This window comes from Harmonia axyridis, chromosome 1 (assembly GCF_914767665.1).
Source record: "Harmonia axyridis chromosome 1, icHarAxyr1.1, whole genome shotgun sequence".
Classification (NCBI taxonomy): Eukaryota; Metazoa; Arthropoda; class Insecta; order Coleoptera; family Coccinellidae; genus Harmonia; species Harmonia axyridis.
The window spans coordinates 8,596,194-8,617,418 of NC_059501.1; the positions used below are offsets into that span (position 1 = coordinate 8,596,194).

Sequence of the window (21,225 nt, forward strand, 5' to 3'; positions counted from 1 at the left end):
CTGTCTTTGAATGAGTTCTTCCCTTTTACGAACCTTGGGAGTTGTTGGGATGAAAACTGGAATTGAATGATTTGTAGTTCAGGTATGAACATGCAATATCAACGAAAAGCCAAAAAGCTATTTCCTTTGTGAAAGTTGATACCACTTAAAAATAAAGTAGGCGATGTTTTTTCTGCATTTATCATTCGAAAAGAACTGAAACAAATGTATCACTAATTCACTAATGAAACATTCAAAACCTTCGTTTATAATTTCGTCAATGTTTGTAGCGGAATGTTCATAAAGGCCATTACTGATCCACGAAATGCTGTGGATTTTTTGGAGAAGAAGTCAAACATTTAGTACACAGATGAGTTAAACCAGAAAGTGACACTTATTATTTACTGAATTGGGCTTGTTGCGCCTCTGTTTGTTTTTCGGTAACTGCGATCAATTTGATATTTTGTTCTTAACGCTACCTATTCATACAAACCCAGGAAGGCCGTCGATACGACCGACGAATTGACGACATCCTTAGGAGCCTTGGCTATTACTTCGTGAGTATCCAGACTGACTTTCCCATGCGAGTGGTTCTTAGGCCAGCCAGCACCGGACATTTGCACACTATGTGTTTGGCTGTTTCTACCTCCTTTCTAGAGAGCCTACAGATGTCATATGCTGACTAACCCAAGCGGTACAAAAAGGGTTTGCTCCGACAGTGTCCTGTCAGCAGTTCTACCATTACCCGAAGCTTCAGAAGCTTCCTAGTATAGGTCGATGAAAGCACCACAAATTTCTTTGCCTAGGCAAGACCCGGAGTGTTTCTCCAGAGGGTTTTTCTTTTGCCCCACTCCCTTTCTTGGACCGCTGCCTTATATTGGTCTTTTTCAAGCCCACAAAAAAGCTCAGGACCAACAGGTGTTAACCTTGATGCCCTTTTTGCAAGTTCATCGGCTCTTTTGTTTCCATCAATACCACAATGTCCCTGTACTCATAGTAGAGTTACTTAATTTCCTTTGACCAGTTGCTTTATGGTACTACGGCACTACTATTTCAGTAGAGTACCCTTGCTATATGATTCCAGTATCTCAGCGTGCCTGGCTGTCCGAGTGATGTGAATTCACGTCTCTTTGAGGTTTCCTTTGAGACACTCGAGACACCGCAATTGACTTTTAACCAAGGTGGTTTACTGAGAATATGATCTCCAAAAATAAATAGAATCTCCCGGTTGACGAAATGCGAACTATTTTAGAAGCGCCACCTATGTGTCAAACTCGGAACTACATAAGTAAAGACACTCGAGACGCACCGCTCACTTCTTGAATCTCGTCAATCGAACAAATAAGACAGAAAAAGGGTCGTTCACGGATGAGAAACTGACACTCCAATTGATTCCCATCCACAATCAAGGGCCATTATACGTACTCCTCAGCGATGCCATCTCTCTTCTCTCGAAACTTCACCGAACAAGCGGCCAGACCCCGTAAATCGAGACGGGGCAAGTGGAGAGGAAAAAAGTTGATATCTCACGATTCAATAACTGGCACAAAAGTCGCGCCAGTCACAAATCGCGGAGATAAAAGGACGCTAGCATTGTTGAACGGTAGGGACGCCGCCGACGCCAAAGCGATAACCTCATGAAGACCCGGGGGAAGCCGCCTTGCTCTCCTGCAATTTCGACGTCGAGCGCCTTCGGTGAGATCTGGAATTGTTGGCGGTTAGATATGGGGTTCGTTGTGTTATTTTTGGGATGAACAATGGGTCTATCGGGTCGACAAGGCGGAGATAATGGAAGCTTTCGGTGATTTCGAATTGACTTTTGTTCAATTTTGGTCATTATTGGTTGAAGGAAGAATTTTGCTCTACTCAACTAAGATTGTAACCATGCCATAACATTTCAATTTGACGATCATTTGTCCAAGGCAAAATTTAGTGAAACATTCCAAGAAAAATAGTGAAGCCTTTGAAGCAGAAAAAGTTGTCAACGTATACTTCACTCTTTTATTCGACTTTGTTCATTATAATCTTTATGATATATCAACACATCAGTCAAAATGTCGAAACAAATTTCGTCAACATTAAAGTGATTGTGGAAATTGTTTTATTTTATGTATAATGAATTTTCTCACCTGAGTAAGGATCGAATCCATTGAACAAGAATTTATTTTCGAGTTTGAATTGAAAGTAGGCTGACTAACGGAAATACCAGTTGATATAACAACTAGATTTTTGACGATGGTTACTTCAACAACATGCACAAAATAATAGATTTATTTCGCTTGTCATTGATCTGACTAGGCTTGTTCCAATCATAGTGAACATGTATGGGCTCTGCAAAATTCATGAGCCATTAGACCAAGGCCATTTCAGCAACGTTTGGGATGAGATTTTCAACAATGATTTGATGCCACAAGATATTATGAATCAGGGAGACAAGTAGATGCTTGGTTAAATGAAAATTTCCCAAATAAATGGATAGGTCAAGGGATAATGTCATCACCAGCTCGTTCATCGAATCGCAATCCGTTTGATTTTTATTCATGGGGACAAATTTTGATGAGTTATTCTCGAGCCAAATTACGTAGGTGAGCTCTGTAGATTGCGTTGTTTCAGTTGAGCAATCCAGCGATCTCTGCCCAAAACACCTTCCTACTCAATCGTGGAGGTGTGACTCTGCCCTAGTGTGGTGAGTCTCATGAACCCATCGGTGACGCGCTATATTGCGTCGTGAAGCCAGTAACGCAACCTCTCGGGCATGCAGAGTCACTAATATAAAAGCTGCTTGTCTATCACATTGAAATCACTTTTCATCAACAATTACTTGATAGAATTCAAGATGCAGCAAACCAAAGATCCAAATATGATCCACCGAGTATCATAATCTTCATTTCGTCGATCTAAGGCTTACATTCAAGCAGAAGGGGGACATATCGAACAATTTTTATTGATTCAATCTTTAATGATCGAACATATTTCTGACTTTAACAAAAAAACATTTTTTTTTCGAAGTCTTGTAACTTCTGAACCTATGTTCATAAGGAAAAAAAGTTCAGTATGAGCACAACTATCATCCGTCTCGAAGTTTGTCAAAGAGCTTGTAGAACACCCTGTATATGGAATTCTCAACACCCTAAACCCGTTGCCTAATTTTTGATGATTTCATAATTCCTCATGAAGAGTCTCACGAACAGCTCGACAAGTTCACTCAAAGCCAACAATGGCAGGTAACCAAATACTGAAAACTCTCCAGAACTAACTTCCGAACTTTCATCAGGGAACAAAGTAAGTCGGAATACAAACGAGAACGGTAGAATAGGGAAAATCGGAGATGAAGGAATACCTCCGTCGGATTTCATTAAAACGTGCTCCAATTTGTTCCATTCAACTGCACATTGTGTTTCGTATAATAACAAATCAATTTATCAGTCGAAAGTTCTTTGTCTTTCTGCATGAATCGCTAGAGTATGAACCGTTGGTGAGGTACTGAACAGAGACGGACCTTCAAATATATCTCCAGCAGAACCCTTCGATATTATTATTGCCTTTGTTTCGTTTTTTCGGTTTTATAGCATCATCAAGGGTGTCGATGGTAAAACCAATCAAAAATTCAATAAGAAATTCGCCAAATGCCAGTGCTTTGATAACAGATCATTCTCAGTCATAATTATATGCAGAATCATGTAGAGTGCAAGTGGCAGTTTGGTAGTCATTGGATTTCAATTTAGGAAATGGTCAAAATATTAAAATTCATATTATTAATCAAAAATAATCAGCAATAATACGTAGGTAACTTATGTAACGGGTGTTTTTTTTCGAGGTATATAACTTTAAATTGGCATTACTGTTCAAGATGGTGACTGATTTAACAGCTGTCAAGTGATTTATTCTTAGTTTGATTTGGCAATTCATCATGAATAGACTCACGCCTGAACAACACTTGCAAATTGTGCAATTTCATTTCGAAAATAATGTTTCTGTGCGGAATACGTATCGCGCACTACGTCCATTTCATTTTGTTTAACGATGAGGCGCACTAATGGCTGAATGGCTACGTCAACAAACAAAACTGCCGCATTTGGAGTGAAGCTAATCCTCAAGTGTATGTCGAAATACCGTTACCTCCAGAAAAACTGACTGTTTGGTGCGCTTTATGGGCTGGTGGAATCATTGGTCCGTACTTCTTCAAAAACGATGATGGCCAGAACGTTACAGTCAATGGTGATCGGTATAGAGCCATGATTACTAACTTTTTCATTCCTGAATTGAACAACAATGATGTCCAGGAGCTGTGGTTCCAACAAGAGGGCGCAACATGTCACACAGCTCGTGCCACAATCTATTTATTGAAAGACACGTTTGGTGACCGCCTAATTTCACGTTTTGGACCTGTGAATTGGCCTCCAAGATCTTGTGATTTAACACCGCTAGAATACTTTCTGTGGGGCTATGTAAAGTCATTGGTCTATGCGGATAAGCCACAAACCCTCGACCATTTGGAAGACAACATTCGCCGTGTTATTGCCGATATACGGCCACAAATGTTGGAAAAATTCATCGAAAATTAGACGTCCAGATTGGACTACATCCAAGCCAGCCGTGGCGGTCATATGCCAGAAAGCATATTTAAAATGTAATGCCACAAAATTATCTTGCGGATAAATAAAATTCATGTCAATCTAATAATCCATCGTTGCTTTATTGCAATTTAAAGTTCTATAGCTCTAAAAAAAACACCCTTTATTTATAGAAACTAAATAATATTACCATTTGTTTCAATATTATATGGATGAAATAGAATCATTCAAGGAATATTGTACTTCGAAATTTATTATTTTCAAAGATTACGATAACTTATTTCCTATATAGCTATGCCAAAGAATTCTAAATTTATTTTCAATATTTCCAAATATGATTCATTCATTCCAATCAAACTTCATAGTTTAACATCAGAAGGACAAGGTTATATTATTGGGTGCAAAGTTGAATGAAAAATCGGCAGTTTTATAAAAATATATAATCTTTGTAGAAATCACAGCCTCATCAGTTTCTTTTCGAATAAGTACATATAATATTCAATACATCCAATTCAAAACAACAAGCTTTTTTCAAACTCAACCTAATATAAAAATCAACTAAGTACTGGAATATTCGTACAACCGAATAACATCAATCGATAATATGAGACCACAATTGACCTCATTCAACAGATAACAAGAATAAATACATTATTAACGGTATTACCTAGATCTGAAATGTATCAGTTCAAAGTCCTTCATATTGGCGAAAATACGTTCAACGCAAAGAAGGGGAAGGTCGGAACATACATCTTTGAAAAATTTCGAGTAACACGATTCCAACAGGGCGTTTTTCCTTATCGCTCTCTCGAATTTAAACCTCATCCTACTCACGTAAATTGGAAAACTTACGTCTGAAGTTTGTGAGAACAGAACTTGCTCCACAACATCATTTCTCGCGTATTTCACTAACTGATCGACACTTTTATTCAAGAAGTCGCTGTAGAGCAGATTGGTGTCGTAGATGTAAGAACATTTCATCAGGTTCAACTCTTTTTCACATGCAATCAAGTATTCTAATGTATCGTTTTTGATATTGATAGCTTTGAAGACGTCTCTGATGTCATTGATATTGTCTTTGATCAGCAGTAAATGGGGTAACAGCTGTCTTATCATGAGGTCGTCATTTTTCTGGACTGCTATATCGAAAGGAGTCAAACCTTCTTCATTTGGAACGCTGATATTCGCACTATATCGAAACAAAATATCCACGATATCTTTGTTACTTTCTCTTACACTATAATGCAGACTAGTTTCTCCACAAATATCTCGAATATCCACTACTGCTCCTCGACCCAAAAGTACTTCGACGACTTCTCTGTAGTTGTATTTGCACGCCAAGTGAAGAGGAGTTTCCCCAAATAGATTTTGAGCATTGATTTCAGGCGAATGATTCAGAAGAATGTCCGTTATGGCACTGCTACCCTTCGAACTTGCCACGTGCAGAGCTGTATTACCTTTCAAATCCTTCATGCTGGTATCGGCACCGTAATCCAACAGTATATCCACTATCACGTAGTTCTTATCCTTTGCAGCGATGTGGAGGGCTGTGAGTCCTTTATCATCTTGGATGTTGACATCTGAACCTGTTTTCAACAAGTGGGTCACTATTCGTGGACGGTTTGAACTAACGGCTTCCAATAGGGGCTTGTAGCTGGATGAGAAGATCAGGTTGATTATCTTCTCGAATTTGAACTTTTGGCAGACGATGTACAATAAGGTGAACAGAAAGAAGACGTTGTAACGTAACGAAGTTTGGCTGACGTAGGCCAAGGCCGGTAACGTCAGGCTGAGTTTGGTTGTCGTGTGACAAATGGTGTTCAAGTCTAACTTGAACTTTTCGAAGATAATATAGTACACCATAATTTCTTTGATAGTTTAACTGGTTTTGCCTCCGTTTGAGCCAGTGACTACTTATGTATGAGTTCTCTCCGCGTTATCTTTCTCTGATAATGAAATTATCCTTATTTTGTCGGTCTGACGTATTTGCAAATATTGTTTTTGTTTTCGATTCAGATGAGGTGATCATCTGGAATGTTTGTCGAGAAAAATATATAACATTCATTTCTTGCCTCACGTATACTTACTAGAATTGGAGTTTGTTCTTAGATAATGAAATAATATGTTGCCTTGAATTACATCTGAGGAAAACCAAAACGGATATTATTGATATATTTCAATATTGCACAATATCAGAAGATTTTGCGGTTATGCTTTCATTTCATGGATTCAGATCGAAGATGCAGTTTACATAGAAATATGTTCCTAGTGAATTCTATTCTTGCTTTGATCTAAGTTTCTCTCCGTCATTTAGTCCAAGTGAAATATGATTAGTATTTTCTTGAAGAGACATCCTGAATATTTCCAAGCTGGGCTTCAGCTACTTGTGAAAAACGCACAAAAATGTGTGAAGTGGTTTAAAAAATAAGGATGTAATAACATACAGATATGCAGAAACTATAGGCCAAAACAATTTTCTGCTGAATTTATTCAAAGCTTGATGAAACCTTTAGATATGAGTTACATATCAAGGAAACAGTTCTCTGAGTTGATAATTTCGTACAGTGGTGATTTTAAACCTTTTCATTCAATCAATTCGAATCAATTTTCTTTGTACAGCAGACACCTTTGCCCTGGATAGAAGTATCAGTTGGGTATTCCTCGATCATTAGAATTGGCTGCAATAAAGTCCGAAGAAATCTTCGAACAACAGATAGAATCCTTTTCAATTTGAATAACAACGTCTGTGCGATGACTATCAATGAGCTCGTCTGATTTTCATCAAATTCTGTGAATTCTGCATTCTTGGTATAGCTACCGATGTTGAATTTTTCGAATTCAATTCAAGGTCTGCAACTCGCCGTGGTGTTATCTCCTTCTGAACATGAAAGAAACAGAATGACTAATCAGTTTATTAATTATAGGATTTTGACGTCAATTCCGTATCGATTTGGATTTTTATCGAATATATCCAAAATAACAATATGTTTACACGTGCTATTTATGGATGTGGATGTTTTTCGAATAAATTTCGAATGAACAGCGGAATTAGCTTATCATAGTTCGAGTATCGATCAACTGGAAAATAGTAAATATGTCTGTTATGAAGAGGTTACTAAGTTTTTTGAATGCTCAGTTAAATACAGGGTGACTGTCGAAGGTGTACATTAAATTAAACCATAGATATTCCTTCTCAAATGAAACACTTTTTTCATTTGCCATGAAGATAATTCACATAATCGTACAGTTTGTACTCCATATGAATCTACAAATAAAATATACAAAACATTTCAAGATATGTCAATTATTGAAGTCATAGATTTCATTTGTTACTCTTCTGTGAAACGAAAATGCAAATCACCAACTTGCAATTAATATCGACAGTTGCTGTTAGGGACAAAGAACGAATAATATTTATTAATAATTGGCCTAGGCGCAAACCATGGGATTTCTTTTGTTCGTATTGCTCCGTCTTATTATTATTATCATTACAATCGTTTAGCATAAATTTCATGTATTGGTGGAATTATTCACTGAAATTAATTCACTCATAGTTACATCACTTTTTAATTCTCAGAAATTAGGATAAAGAAATTTACTTATCGAGTCATATGGTATTCAACAAAATTGAAAAATTTCGGGCTCTTTAGCCGTGGTTTGGCGATGGTCTAACGGTTGTGGTTTAGTTATAGTCAAGAGTTATTATATTTATTTGGTTTTCGATAAGATATTATTCACCTCTGTAGTTGAGAGACTTTATCATGAAGGAATGAGTTAGAATCCCGGATAGGGTGATATTCTATTTCTTCTGTATTAATTTCGGCATAAGCAAAAAAAGCAAATACATGAAAGAGAAAGCTACTACTAGCTGGTAGGTTGTAAACTGGGCTGTATGGATGACTCAAAGCAGTTAAGCTAACTATCGTTGTTTGAGAAAATTCAGATAAAACATCAAAAAAAAACCTTTTCTAATTCGGTTTAAGTTAATACCGATATTTTTCAGTATTTCCAGAATGAAATATATATTTCAAGAATCAGTTTGATGAGAAATTCAAATGAGTCATAGTCATAGGTTATTCGATGTAGCAAAAGTTTAGAGATAATCTGTGACCCGTACAATGTCTTATCAATTGAAATAAAGAACTTCTAAAGGAGAATCAGGATATAAAATTACAGGTTACATGAATTCTTAATATTTCTTACTCAATCAAACTCAGCTGAAGCAGATAAACTTTCAAGAAAACAATGCATAAAAAACAACACCACCAAAGGAAGACATTCCATCCGGTCGGGCACTTCTTTCTCTCCGCAAAGTTATAAATAATACGCCCACTCGAACGAATGATAATAATTGAGTCATATATTGGCATCGATCTTAAGTGCGCATATTATTACCCCATGCCGGCTGGAGACGCCTCGACCGCCATGATATATCGGCATTTTACCGCCAGAAACGGGCCATTAAAATCGCAGATAGACGAATGACGAGGCCGGAAATATCGCGCCAAATTTGAATAAATATCAAATCGGGCGAAAGTCCCGAAGACAATAATCGTTATTTCCCTTGAAATATAGAGCGTCTCGGTTTTAGAGCCCGCTTATGTGTGTTCGCGTCTAGCTGCGTAAGTAATTTATGGTTGCGGGTTTCAGAATTGCATTACTTCTCTGGCATGGTGTTCTCTCCGACTGGGTGGGACCGAAGAGGGTTTTCTTCGTCTTCCTTGAGGATCGAGTATACGAGATGAAAATTCAAAATAAGTCCCAGGTCTTACCAGTAAAAACACATCTTTTCTTGAAAATTCAACTTTATTCGTCCGCATGGTCACCTTCAACAGTGAGACATGTACTCTTAGTCTCCCTCAACTTTCAAATGACTTTTCTGTGAAAATTTCACTTCTTCATTAGAGCCACATCTCTTTTCCTAGATCATTTTTCTGAGGTCTTCAAAAAGCCAGTAATCACTGGTGGGCAGATCTGAGAATAATCTGGATAGTTGAGCAGTTGTAAGCGAAATTCGTGCAATTTCATTGATTTGTGAAAGAGAGCTTTGTCGTTTTCTTTTGCATTAAAGGACGTTTTCTCTTCATTTCTACAATTAATTGATACAAAAACGTTATATCATATTCACTAATGATAGTTTTACTTTAGCCAAGAAAGTCAATGTACAAGATATCAAGCATGTCTCAAAGTACGGAAGCCCTAAAATTTCCAGATTTTGGTCGCTTTGGACGGTCATCACCGTTTGCTTTACACTCAGCTGAAGATTTCTGGCTCTGGAGTGTAGTGCAGTATTTTGTTCACTATATCAGCGAAATTCCAGACAAAGATACCATTTTAACATATCATGTGCCCAACTAGGGCATTGGATATAATTACAGATCGCACACCTCTTCATCTTGTGATAGAAATAGTGGTCTATGAGGCCACTCTAAGACTATCTGAAGGGTGTTTTTTTAGAGCTATAGAACTTTAAATTGCAATAAAACAACGATGGATTATTCGATTGACATGAATTTTATTTATCCGCAAGATAATCTTGTGGCATTACATTTTGAATATGATTTTTGGCTCGGATGTGGTCCAATCTGGACGTCCAATTTTCGATGACTTTTTCCAACATTTGTGGCCGTATATCGGCAATAACACGGCGAATGTTGTCTTCCAAATGGTCAAGGGTTTGTGGCGTATCCGCATAGAGCAATGACTTCAAATAGTTCCACAGAAAGTAGTCTAGCGGTGTTAAATCACAAGATCTTGGAGGCCAATTCACAGGTCCAAAACGTGAAATTAGGCGGTCACCAAACGTGTCTTTCAATAAATCGATTGTGGCACGAGCTGTGTGACATGTTGCGCCGTCTTGTTGGAACCATAGCAACATGGTTGTTCAATTCAGGAATGAAAAAGTTAGTAATCATGGCACTATACCGATGACCATTGACTGTAACGTTCTGGCCATCATCGTTTTTGAAGAAGTACGAACCAATGATTCCACCAGCCCATAAAGCGCACCAAACAGTCGGTTTTTCTGGATGTAACGGTGTTTCGACATACACTTGAGGATTAGCTCCAAATGTGGCAGTTTTGTTTGTTGACGTAGCCATTCAACCAGAAGTGCGCTTCATCGCTAAACAAAATTCGCTTATGAAAATCGGGAACAACGGCATTCTCATTTTGGGCCCATTCGACGAATCTACGCCTTACTTGATGATCGTTTGGCTTCAATTCTTGAATTGCCAAACCAAACTGAGAATAAATCACTTGACAGCTGTTTAATCGGTCGCCATCTTGAACAGTAATGCCATTTTAAAGTTATATACCTCGAAATAAAACAGGCTTTAAAGGAGGCACCGACAATGAGGTAATAGGAATCAGAGAGCCCAGTCCTCCCTGGTCTATTATAAGCCATCAGCGAACCTTCCTAGTGTCAAGATTATAAAAAAGTTAGCATCGAAACTTTCACCACGATACGTGGATATTTCTCAGCGATGGAATTTTTCTTATTTTTGTTTTTTTTTTTTTTGGTCGAATGCTCAAAATTAATTCAAACACCAGACTGCGTCGGAATTTCTTTCGCATAACGAACATTCCATGTTTGTTCCTCCAACACACGCTATAATTCAACGCGATACATCGCACATACCCGTACAAACTCCACCAACACCGCCACCAGGTCGTTCCGCAGCAGTAACAACGTATAACCGCCCTTTTTTTTAAGCCGGCTCACCGTATTATTTACGGACTGCAATAACGCATTTCTGGCGGCAAGTTTCGGATTGTTGGATGCACCGCTAAAGCTGCCATTTTACAGTTGTTGCACTTGGGCAATAAACGTCCGAATATCTTTCGTCGGGACGGGAGAGAGAACGGGCCCACGAAAGCGGCAAATTAACTGACGAAATAGCGCAAAGTTTGAATTATACGCGGAGAGAGGCGTCTGACCCGATCCCGGGCATTAATTGTTTCCGTTCCGTGCGAGTCTGGTAGTTTGCGCTACTAATTAAAAGGGAGAGATTGGTGGGAGGCTGCGTCTATCCAGATATGGAGCTGGACGTTTGCTTTGTGGAAACTGATCGTGAGCAGTAGGTACGTCACTGTTAGAGGTAAGTAACTATTGCAGGAAGGGAAGGACGCCTTCTCGATCTTCGATCTGGTGAAAAAACATCAAATGCTCCTTTCAAAAATGCTTCTGAGAAAGGGTAATCTATACCTCACCATAGCCAACCACCTACGATTTTGAAACGCCATTTGAAACGGTTATAAATGACCGACTAGTGCAATAAGTCTCGTAAATCGTCTGGACAAAAAGTCATCCATATGGTTCACAGATGGATCAATGGCATTGGCATATATGGACCTAAACTGAGGATCTATAAAGCCCTGGAAAGTGAGCCCTCGATTCTACAGACCGAGATAATGGCTGTTTATGTATGCGCCCAGGAGTGTCTCAAAATGAATCTCAAGGGGGCGTATATCTACATCATCACGGACAGCCAAACCACGCTGAGATCCCTGTAATAGTGTTGTCAGGGGTCTCTGCTGACTTGGGAGTGCCGTAACACCATAAAGCAACTGACCAGAGGAAATAAAGTGACTCTACTATGAGTACCAGGGCACTGTGGGGTTGAAGGAAATTAAAGAGCTGAAGAACTTGCAAAAAGTGCATCAATGTTAACACCTGCTGGACCTGAGCCTATCTGTGGTATAGGAAAAGACCAATATAAAGCTGCGGTCCAGCTATGGGAGTTGAACAGCAGGACAATCCACTGGACTAACACTCCTAGACTTGTTCAGGCAAAGAAATTCACCTACCTACGCCAAAAAGCTCCTGAAGCTGTCGCGAGCCGAGCTTCGGGTGATGGTGGGACTGCTGACGGGGCACTGTCGGTACAAACATCATTTGTACCGTATGGGAAAGTCAGCAGACGAGATTTGCAGGCTCTGTGGATCGGAAGCAGAAACAGCCGAACACTTGGTTTGCAAGTGTTCGGAGCTGGCTGGCCTAAGAACCATTTACATGGGTAAGCCGGTAAGCCAGAGAGGTAACGGCCAAGGCCCCTAAGGAGATTGTCAGTTTTATTAACGTCATTGACGACCTCCCTGGGTTTCTATGAATGAGAAGGGATGGAGAACAAAAGATCTGCATGGTCGCAGTTCCCTGAAGGCTTACCGAACCAAAACGATCCCAGTTCAAATAATAATAATAATAATACCTCACCATAAGGAATAATATGTCTCATTGTGCACAGCATTTGTTCTTAAAGTTGACTCACCATTAGTTTTGTCAAAGAAAGTAAGGGAGTGCAAAATGTTGCTCAACGGACTCTGAGAAGATAATCAGGTCTTCCTACCTTGGGTGCCTGGTCACTCCCTGGAGTGTGCGGAAACGAAATGGTAGATCAGCTAGCGGGAGGAGATTTGACAACTTCCATCATTAGACCAGAGCCTTTTTGTTGTTTTCCATCCAGGCATCAGTGGATGGCAATTAAGAAATATTAGTGAAAAAGGAATGGGCAAAGGATGAGTCATCCTTCTCCTACCTGAAGGTCTAACCATATACTGAGTCAGGAATAATTTGTCACGTAGGCAGAATTCTATTTGCATGTTTACGTGCTCAAAAGGGGTGCACATATACCTAAGAACACTAACAACGAACAATCTGGTTAACCTGGGTCATTTGGAATCATATATATTCAAAGCTTTTTGCTGACCTTGGAATTCTATAATACAATAAAACATCTGGCTGAATACAATAAATGGACTCCTTTGGATACCAGGGGCAAGAGGCAAGTATGAGCAAACCGATGAACTTGTGAAAAGGGTGTAAAAGGTAATACCAGTGGGAGGAAACTCATAATTGAGTGACTCCTTTGAGTGAATATTTTCAGACTTGCAAAAACGAAAGTGTTCCTCCATCCTACGCCAAAAAGCTCATGCAGCTACCACTAGCTGAGCTGGGCTGTAAATGAAACATTGATGCTTTTTCAGATTCGTCACCAAAATGCTCTGGCTCATGTCGACTTGAGGACAGATCAAAATATAAATAATTATGGACTTGTGCGGATAAATCTGTTAACATTAGGTGTTAAAACAAATTTCATTTTGTCTTCAACGAATTCTTGAAGTGTTCGACATCGTTTGCAGTGTTTAATTAAGTTGTTTTTCATCTTTTATATGCCTCTGTATGACAAGTATTTTCTTCGATACACTTTATTGATATTGAATGATGGAATAAATTTTGGTTAACTGGAAATTTTCGATCTTCTCTGGTCCTTCTCACATTACGTGCATAGCGTGAGATGAAGTAATATCATCGTTTATGGAAGACGGATAACGGCGAATAACTGATTGCCTACTTGTCGATAATACTTAGTTACAAGTTCAACTCATTATTTCCTAAGTGCCTCTTAAAATTTTATAGTTCACGTTTTGGCATGCGAAAAATTTCAGGGAAACACTGAAATCAGGTCAGAAGCTATCGCGTGTTCATTCAGTTAAACTTAGTCGAATATTACAAAAAATACTTGAATATTTTGAACCACAAGCGTTATATTCTCCAATTTCGATGTTACATGTCGAAGTGATGTATCATTCCTTGTCCCATCATATGTTCCTTCATTATAGAGATTCTGAGAAAGGAACTCTTAAACTGAATACTTATAGAACAAATTCGTAAAAAATAGTAAGACTTGCACATTTTCTTTTGAAGTAACTAAGTAACTGAGTGTCAAAAAAATTAATTCATCTAAAATGAAAAAATCAGTCACATCTGCTAATTTCTCCATCATCTTCTTCCTGCTCCATTCTGCTGAAAGCAAACACGTTTCATCCTTTATTATCATACTATCATCTATTTATTTCCTTTCACTGTCGTGTAAAATGCGGTATCTCACCTCGAAACCCAATATATTACAATTAGAAATCTGTAGGGACTGTTTAACGGAGATAAAATCTGTATATCTCCTCATAAACGACGATCATCGATTTATCATTTAATGGATCGCAATCCCAAGCCGATGCCGAAGGATAACGACGTTCCAGCGTGCCTTTGTGTATCCCATACGCTCTCGTTAACGTGTGAATTCCAAAAACAGGAATGTAACAATTATTTTCGAGCCAGTCGCTACGGAAGATGGAACGAGGGGAGATCGAGGAAGATAAGATAAGTGGCTCCGAGTTCGGACAACCCTCTCGTTTTAGGTGACATACTTTTACGAATGATCATTTCGGGTTTACAGGTGTAAAATGTCATTATTTCCGATTGCGGCCATCAAGAGACGTGTTTGAATCTGATAAGGATGAGTGTTCAGCTGCATTCTTCCTTAATTTCACATCTATTCGAATAGATTATTTAGGTTTTTTGGAAACTTTTGACGGGAATTCAATTCTGATTGAACGATATCTTTGTACTGATCTCACTTCTGGTCCAGGGCATTGACGAAGTCCCAGGAGTGCAGATGTTCGTAATTAAAGTATCATTGAAGTATCAAGAATTGATCACCTTAAATGACTGAAATTCTTCCTGATGCATTTTGTAGGGTTTAAGATGTTTCTCGTGTTTTTTGGTGTGAGCCAACGTTTGGAAATTCATCCCTATCTTTTATTTTTCATCCAAGAGTTTTGTCTGCATCCTGGTCCTCATATATCCTTCATTTTACCCCTTATGCTCAACTGGAGCAATTGATACTTATCACCCTTGAACACGTGTCCTAATAGTAGGCCATTTTCCTTATTTTAATAGGGGTTAACAGCTCCCTATCTGCATTAACACTGTCCAACATCCTCTTATTCGACACTTTATATATCCATGCAATTATGAGCATTCTGCGAAAGATCCACATTCCAAATATTTCGATGCGTCAAGAGTTGCCAGCTTGAGTGTCGATAATTTAATTTTCAATGGCATAGTTCATGTCTTTTTCATTATTCAGAAGACTCTTCATTTCATGCGGTCATTCGATGTTTGGATCTAGTCTGTCAGTTATCCAGCATCCCAAGTATTTGCTTTGTTCACTTTTTCTATGCACTGGCCCTCTAGAATCATTACTGTTATATAATTTGGCTTCTAGATTACCATGACTTTTGTCTTTTTCAGATTAGCTAATAAGCCGTATTCTCGTCCTCTTTTCCAGACATGATTCTTCAATGTGTAAGCAATTTTTTGTTGTTCAGTATCATCCCGTTAACGTTGATACCCTCTTCGATTCTATTCAGTGCTTCCTTGAAAATTTTTTCAAAGTAGTGTAGATAGAATACAACATACAGTAAATGTTATCGTGTTCAACGTTTTCCGATTCTATCCTGATGTTTGCTCTTAAGTTCGAAAAAACCTCCACTGCGATACTAACTATAAAGAAAGACTGGGAAAGGAAGTCTACAATCCAAGTTCTCGAATGGAATACCATTAAATGGTACACAGATGGTTCTAAAAACACGACGGGGACTGGCACTGGAATATTTGGGACTAGCACCAACTGCTCATCCTCGTTAGGCCACTGTCTGAGTGTTTTTCAGGCAGAAATACTTGCAGTAGAAAGATGGAAATGGCAACTAAAGTAGCAAGAAACTATCAGGAGTGTGACATAGAAATACGTTAGAATAGTGAGACTGCAATCAAAGCACTGGGCTCACATATCATCTATTCCAAGATGGAATTGGAGTCAACTCAATGAAATAAGCAAGAATAACAAGAATTTTCTTGGTTTGGGTTCCCGGCCACTCGGGAATTGAAGGGAATGAAGAGGCCAATACACTTGCCAGAAAAGGAGCACAAATTCCTCACTGGCACGGAACCTTTTGTGGTGAAGGCATATGTACATACAAGAAAGAATTTCAGGACAAAAGAGAAACCCCCTGACGGAATCTTACTGGGTTGGATCATTTCAAAAAGTTTCATCGAAACTTTGTCACTGCGAGATCCAAGAAGTATCTGGATCTCAGTTCAATATACTCTTTGGACACATCCTCACTGGATTTCTCACAGAGCATTGTCGTCTTAGGAAACACCTCATGAAGAGAAAACTACGGTGGTGAAGGAATGCCTCGCCATCACTAGACAACGCAAAATCTGCTTTGGACAAGAAACTTGTAGAAGTAAGGAAGCAGCTTTCTTGAACCCATTCCAGATATTGGAGTTCATTAAAACTCTGGAACTGAAAGGCGAACTGTAGATCACTCTATGGCGAGAATTGCTCTGATGGGAGGCACAATAGACCATTAAGTCACAGTGGAACGGAACCCTCTAAATTAAATCTTCTTCTTCTTGGCGTGCCCTATCCGTTCCGGACGTTGGCAATCAACATGGCAAGTTTTATCCTATTCGCTGCGTTTCTAAAAAGTTGTATGGATGTCTGGCCAAACCACTTCCTGAGATTGTGCAACCATGAATGTCTACTTCTACCCGGTCCCCTCCTGCCTTCCACTTTTCCCTGTATCATCAATTGCAGTACTTGGTATTTGCTGTCCCTCATGACGTGTCCGAAGTATTGAAGCTTTCGTTGTTTGATGGTAAACACAACTTCATTGTTCTTTTTCATTCTTCCCAATACTTCTTCATTAGTGATGTGATCTATCCATGATATTCGAAGAATTCTGCGATAAGTCCACATTTCGAATGCTTCCAGTCTTTTAAGCAGTGCGTCAGTGAGGGTCCAAGCTTCAACTCCGTAGAACAGTACCGAGAAAACGTAACACTGCAATAGATGGAACTTCAAGGAAATGCTAAGTTCCCTGTTAACAAACAAGCTTCTCAGATTCAGGAATGCTGCTCGTGCTTTTTCTATACGGCTGCGGATTTCAGTGATTTGTTCCCAGTTGGAATGCACTATAGTGAAGTTCAATTAAATTAAATCTTAATTTTGATTTTAGTCTCTGGTTTCAATAAGATTTCTGGTGATGTTGATTACCAAACGCTAATATTAAGTACCTAATGGACTACCAGGAATGGAAACGATTTAAAATGTTTATTTTATACAGGGTGGCCATTTGAAAACGAAACAGACGAGATTACAGACGAAATAAAGTTTTTCGATAGAAATGCTCGGACAGGTCGATTTCTGTTTCGAGGGGGACAACTTAAGATGTAGGTTACGGACGCATAGCGCTTCAACCCTTGCTGCTACAACCCCCACCCCCAATTTTTGAATAGGGAAGATGGGGTGAGTGATACCTCAATTTAAAGGTAGATATTTTTGTACTGATTTCAGCACAGTAACTGTTTTTTCATTTTATGCATTAGTTCTCGAAATATTCATGCTTTAGTTAGTTAGGAAGGAAGCCACAGTCATGGTTGTTTTTAAGCTCAAAATGTCGATTTTTCACAAAACACTACAAGTGCCATGAAAACACCACTTCATTTTCAAATAATTAGTTAAGAATATTTCGAGAACTAATGCATCAAATGAAAAAAAAACAATTACTGTGCTGAAATCAGTATAAAAATACATTTAAATTGAGGTATCACTCACCCCATCTTCCCTATTCAAAAATTGGGGGTGGGGGTTGTAGCAGCAAGGGTTGAAGCGCTATGCGTCCGTAACCTACATCTTAAGTTGTCCCCCTCGAAACAGAAATCGACCTGTCCGAGCATTTCTATCGAAAAACTTTATTTCGTCTGTAATCTCGTCTGTTTCGTTTTCAAATGGCCACCCTGTATATTAAAACCAATAAACGAAAATCTTCCAACGCGAAATCTCATTCATCAATCAGACACTCAGCACGTACCAGAAAGAAGACGGGGAAGTATCAACCCACCCAATCCCCGCTGTATAATGAACCATCTGAAATAATAAATACTTATCACGGTCCTTTCGAAGATCCTGAAGGCCTGTTTACCTAGTTATCTCCTCTTAATGGAATGATAATCTCCCGTCCGTTGTCACGCCATGTCGCCCCGCTTCTCTCGTCCTCATCCGAATTCAAATAGAAGACGACTAGATTTAGGGGGTGCGAAATTAGGGGTTGGTGGCGTCGAGGGGAGCATCCGATGGGATTGAATTAGAGAAAGGGTGGGACTTTGAATCGCTGTCATCGAGTGTTTAATTGGAATTAAAGTAACAATCAGCTGCCTCATTGTCCGTTTCATTAGTTTCCTCTGCGGAAGGGTAGTTTCTGCTTGTCGAAATGAACATAGGTGTCGTGTTCCGTATTGACGGGTTGGTTCCATCAATTGCGGGTTTATTTTCAGCGGTGCGTCATGAGGATGATGCTATCGGATCTCTTAAATTGGTTCTGCGATGGTCGTTTTATATGTACTTGTTGGGATCTTTCGATGTGAAGATTTATTAATCATTCATTTGAACAGCCGTTATGTTGCATTATGTTATGGATGTTATGAGTTTTAAAACTAGCAGAGTTAAATTCTAAATATTGTTCGCCAGATAATTTCAGAATGATTTAGATGTAAAATAACAATATTCAATCTTCAGGCAAAATTTCATGTTTATTGTGTTACCAGAACGTGAAAAAATTCAAGAAGAATATTGAAAAAATAAATATTCGTATCTCAGTGATTACAAATTCGATCACGTTGAGAGTATATATATATATCAAATAACAATTTTAAACTTCGTAAAAATATTTTGTTGATCGCCTAATAAGGACCATAGAAAATCGAACAGAATATTTAAAGAAAATTGAGAAAACTTGCAAGGTCTTTTCAACATTCATTCATTCATGCCCAACTATGGGATTTATTATAATGAGATATGATTAATCATTATGTCATTATTGTTGTTTTTTGTTTATTATTTTTCAATAACGAACATTTGAAATGGGTGGAAGAAAAATTTAACTCATCATCGCCTTGGAAATTGCACAGTTCCCGTTCTGAAATCAGTTCAGTTTTATGAATATCATTTCGCTGATGTTCCTTTTCTTTAAAATAGTTTAGTGCTGTTGAAGTCGAACATATTTTCTTCTGTAAATGATCCGTTGCAAGGACTGTAGTTTTTTCTTATCCCTGAATCACTCATTACAATCGTATTTGTGTTGTTTAATTCGCATCAATCTCATTGTGACAAGAGTTTCAGAGATGAGAAAAATTCAACCGCTCTTGCAGCGCAGCGCATGATTTTAATTGTGCAATAATATTGAACGTATGGTTCTGGTATTGAAATATGGAACATATACACTGCGGAAAAATATTGCGTCATTTGTGGATGATAATGTGGCACACACATGTTCAATATAATTCAACAATTCCCAATATTGTACAGGGTGGGCAAATTTCGATGTTTTAGCACTACAACTTTTAAACCAGAGGAGATAGACAAAATCTGATACCCTATTCTCGGTCTCTTTATCTGAGAAACTAATAAGGATAGTATTCATTTTGGCCACCTTCTTTTGTTTTCGAGTTATAAGCGAAAATTGGAAAAATCGCGATATCGAAAAACATTTATATCTCCGCTAATACTGATGATAGAGCTCTGAAATTAAAACATTATACAGGCACTTTTTTAGAAAAAAAAAGGTTTTTGACCATTTTTTATTATTTAAATTCATACAAACCATACGATGTCATATATTTTTGAAATCAGAAAAAATTAAGCTTTCAAAAAATGGCACAGAAATCTAGTGTTCCGATTTGAAAAAACATAACTTTGGGTTATAGTTTCGTAATTAAAGACATTTTTGAAAAGCCGAGCACGCCACTGGATTCTACGTAAAAAAGAACATGTATAATGTTTTAATTTCAGAGCTTCATCATCAGTATTAGCGGAGATATAAATGTTTTTCGATATCACCATTTTTCCAATTTCCGCTTATAACTCGAAAACAAAAGAAGGTGGCCAAAAATTAATACAACCCTCGTTAGTTTCCCAGAAATCGAGAATGAGGTATCAGATTTTGTCTATCTCCTCTGGTTTAAAAGTTGTAGTGCTAAAACATCGAAATTTGCCCACCCTGTACAATATTATTGTAGGTCAATTGGCCTTAGACCAAATTAATAGCCTGGTTTCAACGGTCCCAAACCTCTAATTTGAATTTAACTTGATGCAAAATTTCATGTCAACGCTACACAAGTGCAATTCTACCAACAAACTACTATTGACAAATATATCGCTTCAGATATGGTTGCCATGACATTTTAAAACCTCATCATTCCCAAAATAAAACACTTGTACCCGAAAAATATAAAATCCCGCGTATATACGAACCTAAATCGAAAATAACAAAGCCGTAAAAAAGCCATGAATAAACTCGAATACGCCTCCCCGTCCAGAAGTGCCTTCACGTCCGATTCAAATTCACTAAATCATTTTTTCCCTTGCCTACCCGATACCTTATTGGCTCATATCGAATTTATAGAGTTCGGAGAGGGGCTTTATTATGATCCGCAAAGTGCAGACGGGGCCTTAACGCCCCGGCCGGCAGTTCAAAGGAAAAACGCAATAACGCCCCATACGCGAATAAATACGCCGTCCATCGGATTCGGTTCCCAAGAGATTCCCGATCGGACTCTATTTCGAACGTATTTGTTCAAACTTACGGAAGAATTTGACGAATTCCCAGATTCCTTTCTTTACTGTTGCCTTGTTCGCTTCCTGGTCTTCGAGCACCCGAGGGTATTTCTTTTCGACATCGCTTCTTAACGTTGTCGGTAGTTCTTTGTGTGTGTGTCGGAAAGATTGTACGCTCTTCGGAAAATGTGTTTTCTGCAGTGGAAATCGCT

The 21,225-nt window shown here is 38.5% G+C and overlaps 2 protein-coding genes across 2 annotated transcripts in view; one reads left to right on the forward strand and one right to left on the reverse strand.

Moving 5' to 3' along the window:
- Positions 1-21,225, forward strand: part of LOC123671712 (protein slit) — a 389,783-nt gene that overhangs the window by 158,729 nt on the left and 209,829 nt on the right. The gene's annotated exons all lie outside the window — the stretch shown is intronic.
- LOC123671711 (serine/threonine-protein kinase TNNI3K-like) lies at positions 4,979-6,459 on the reverse strand. Its single transcript, XM_045605698.1, has one exon. The coding sequence runs from the start codon at positions 6,414-6,416 to the stop codon at positions 5,217-5,219; it is 1,200 nt and encodes a 399-aa protein (XP_045461654.1). The 5' UTR covers positions 6,417-6,459; the 3' UTR covers positions 4,979-5,216.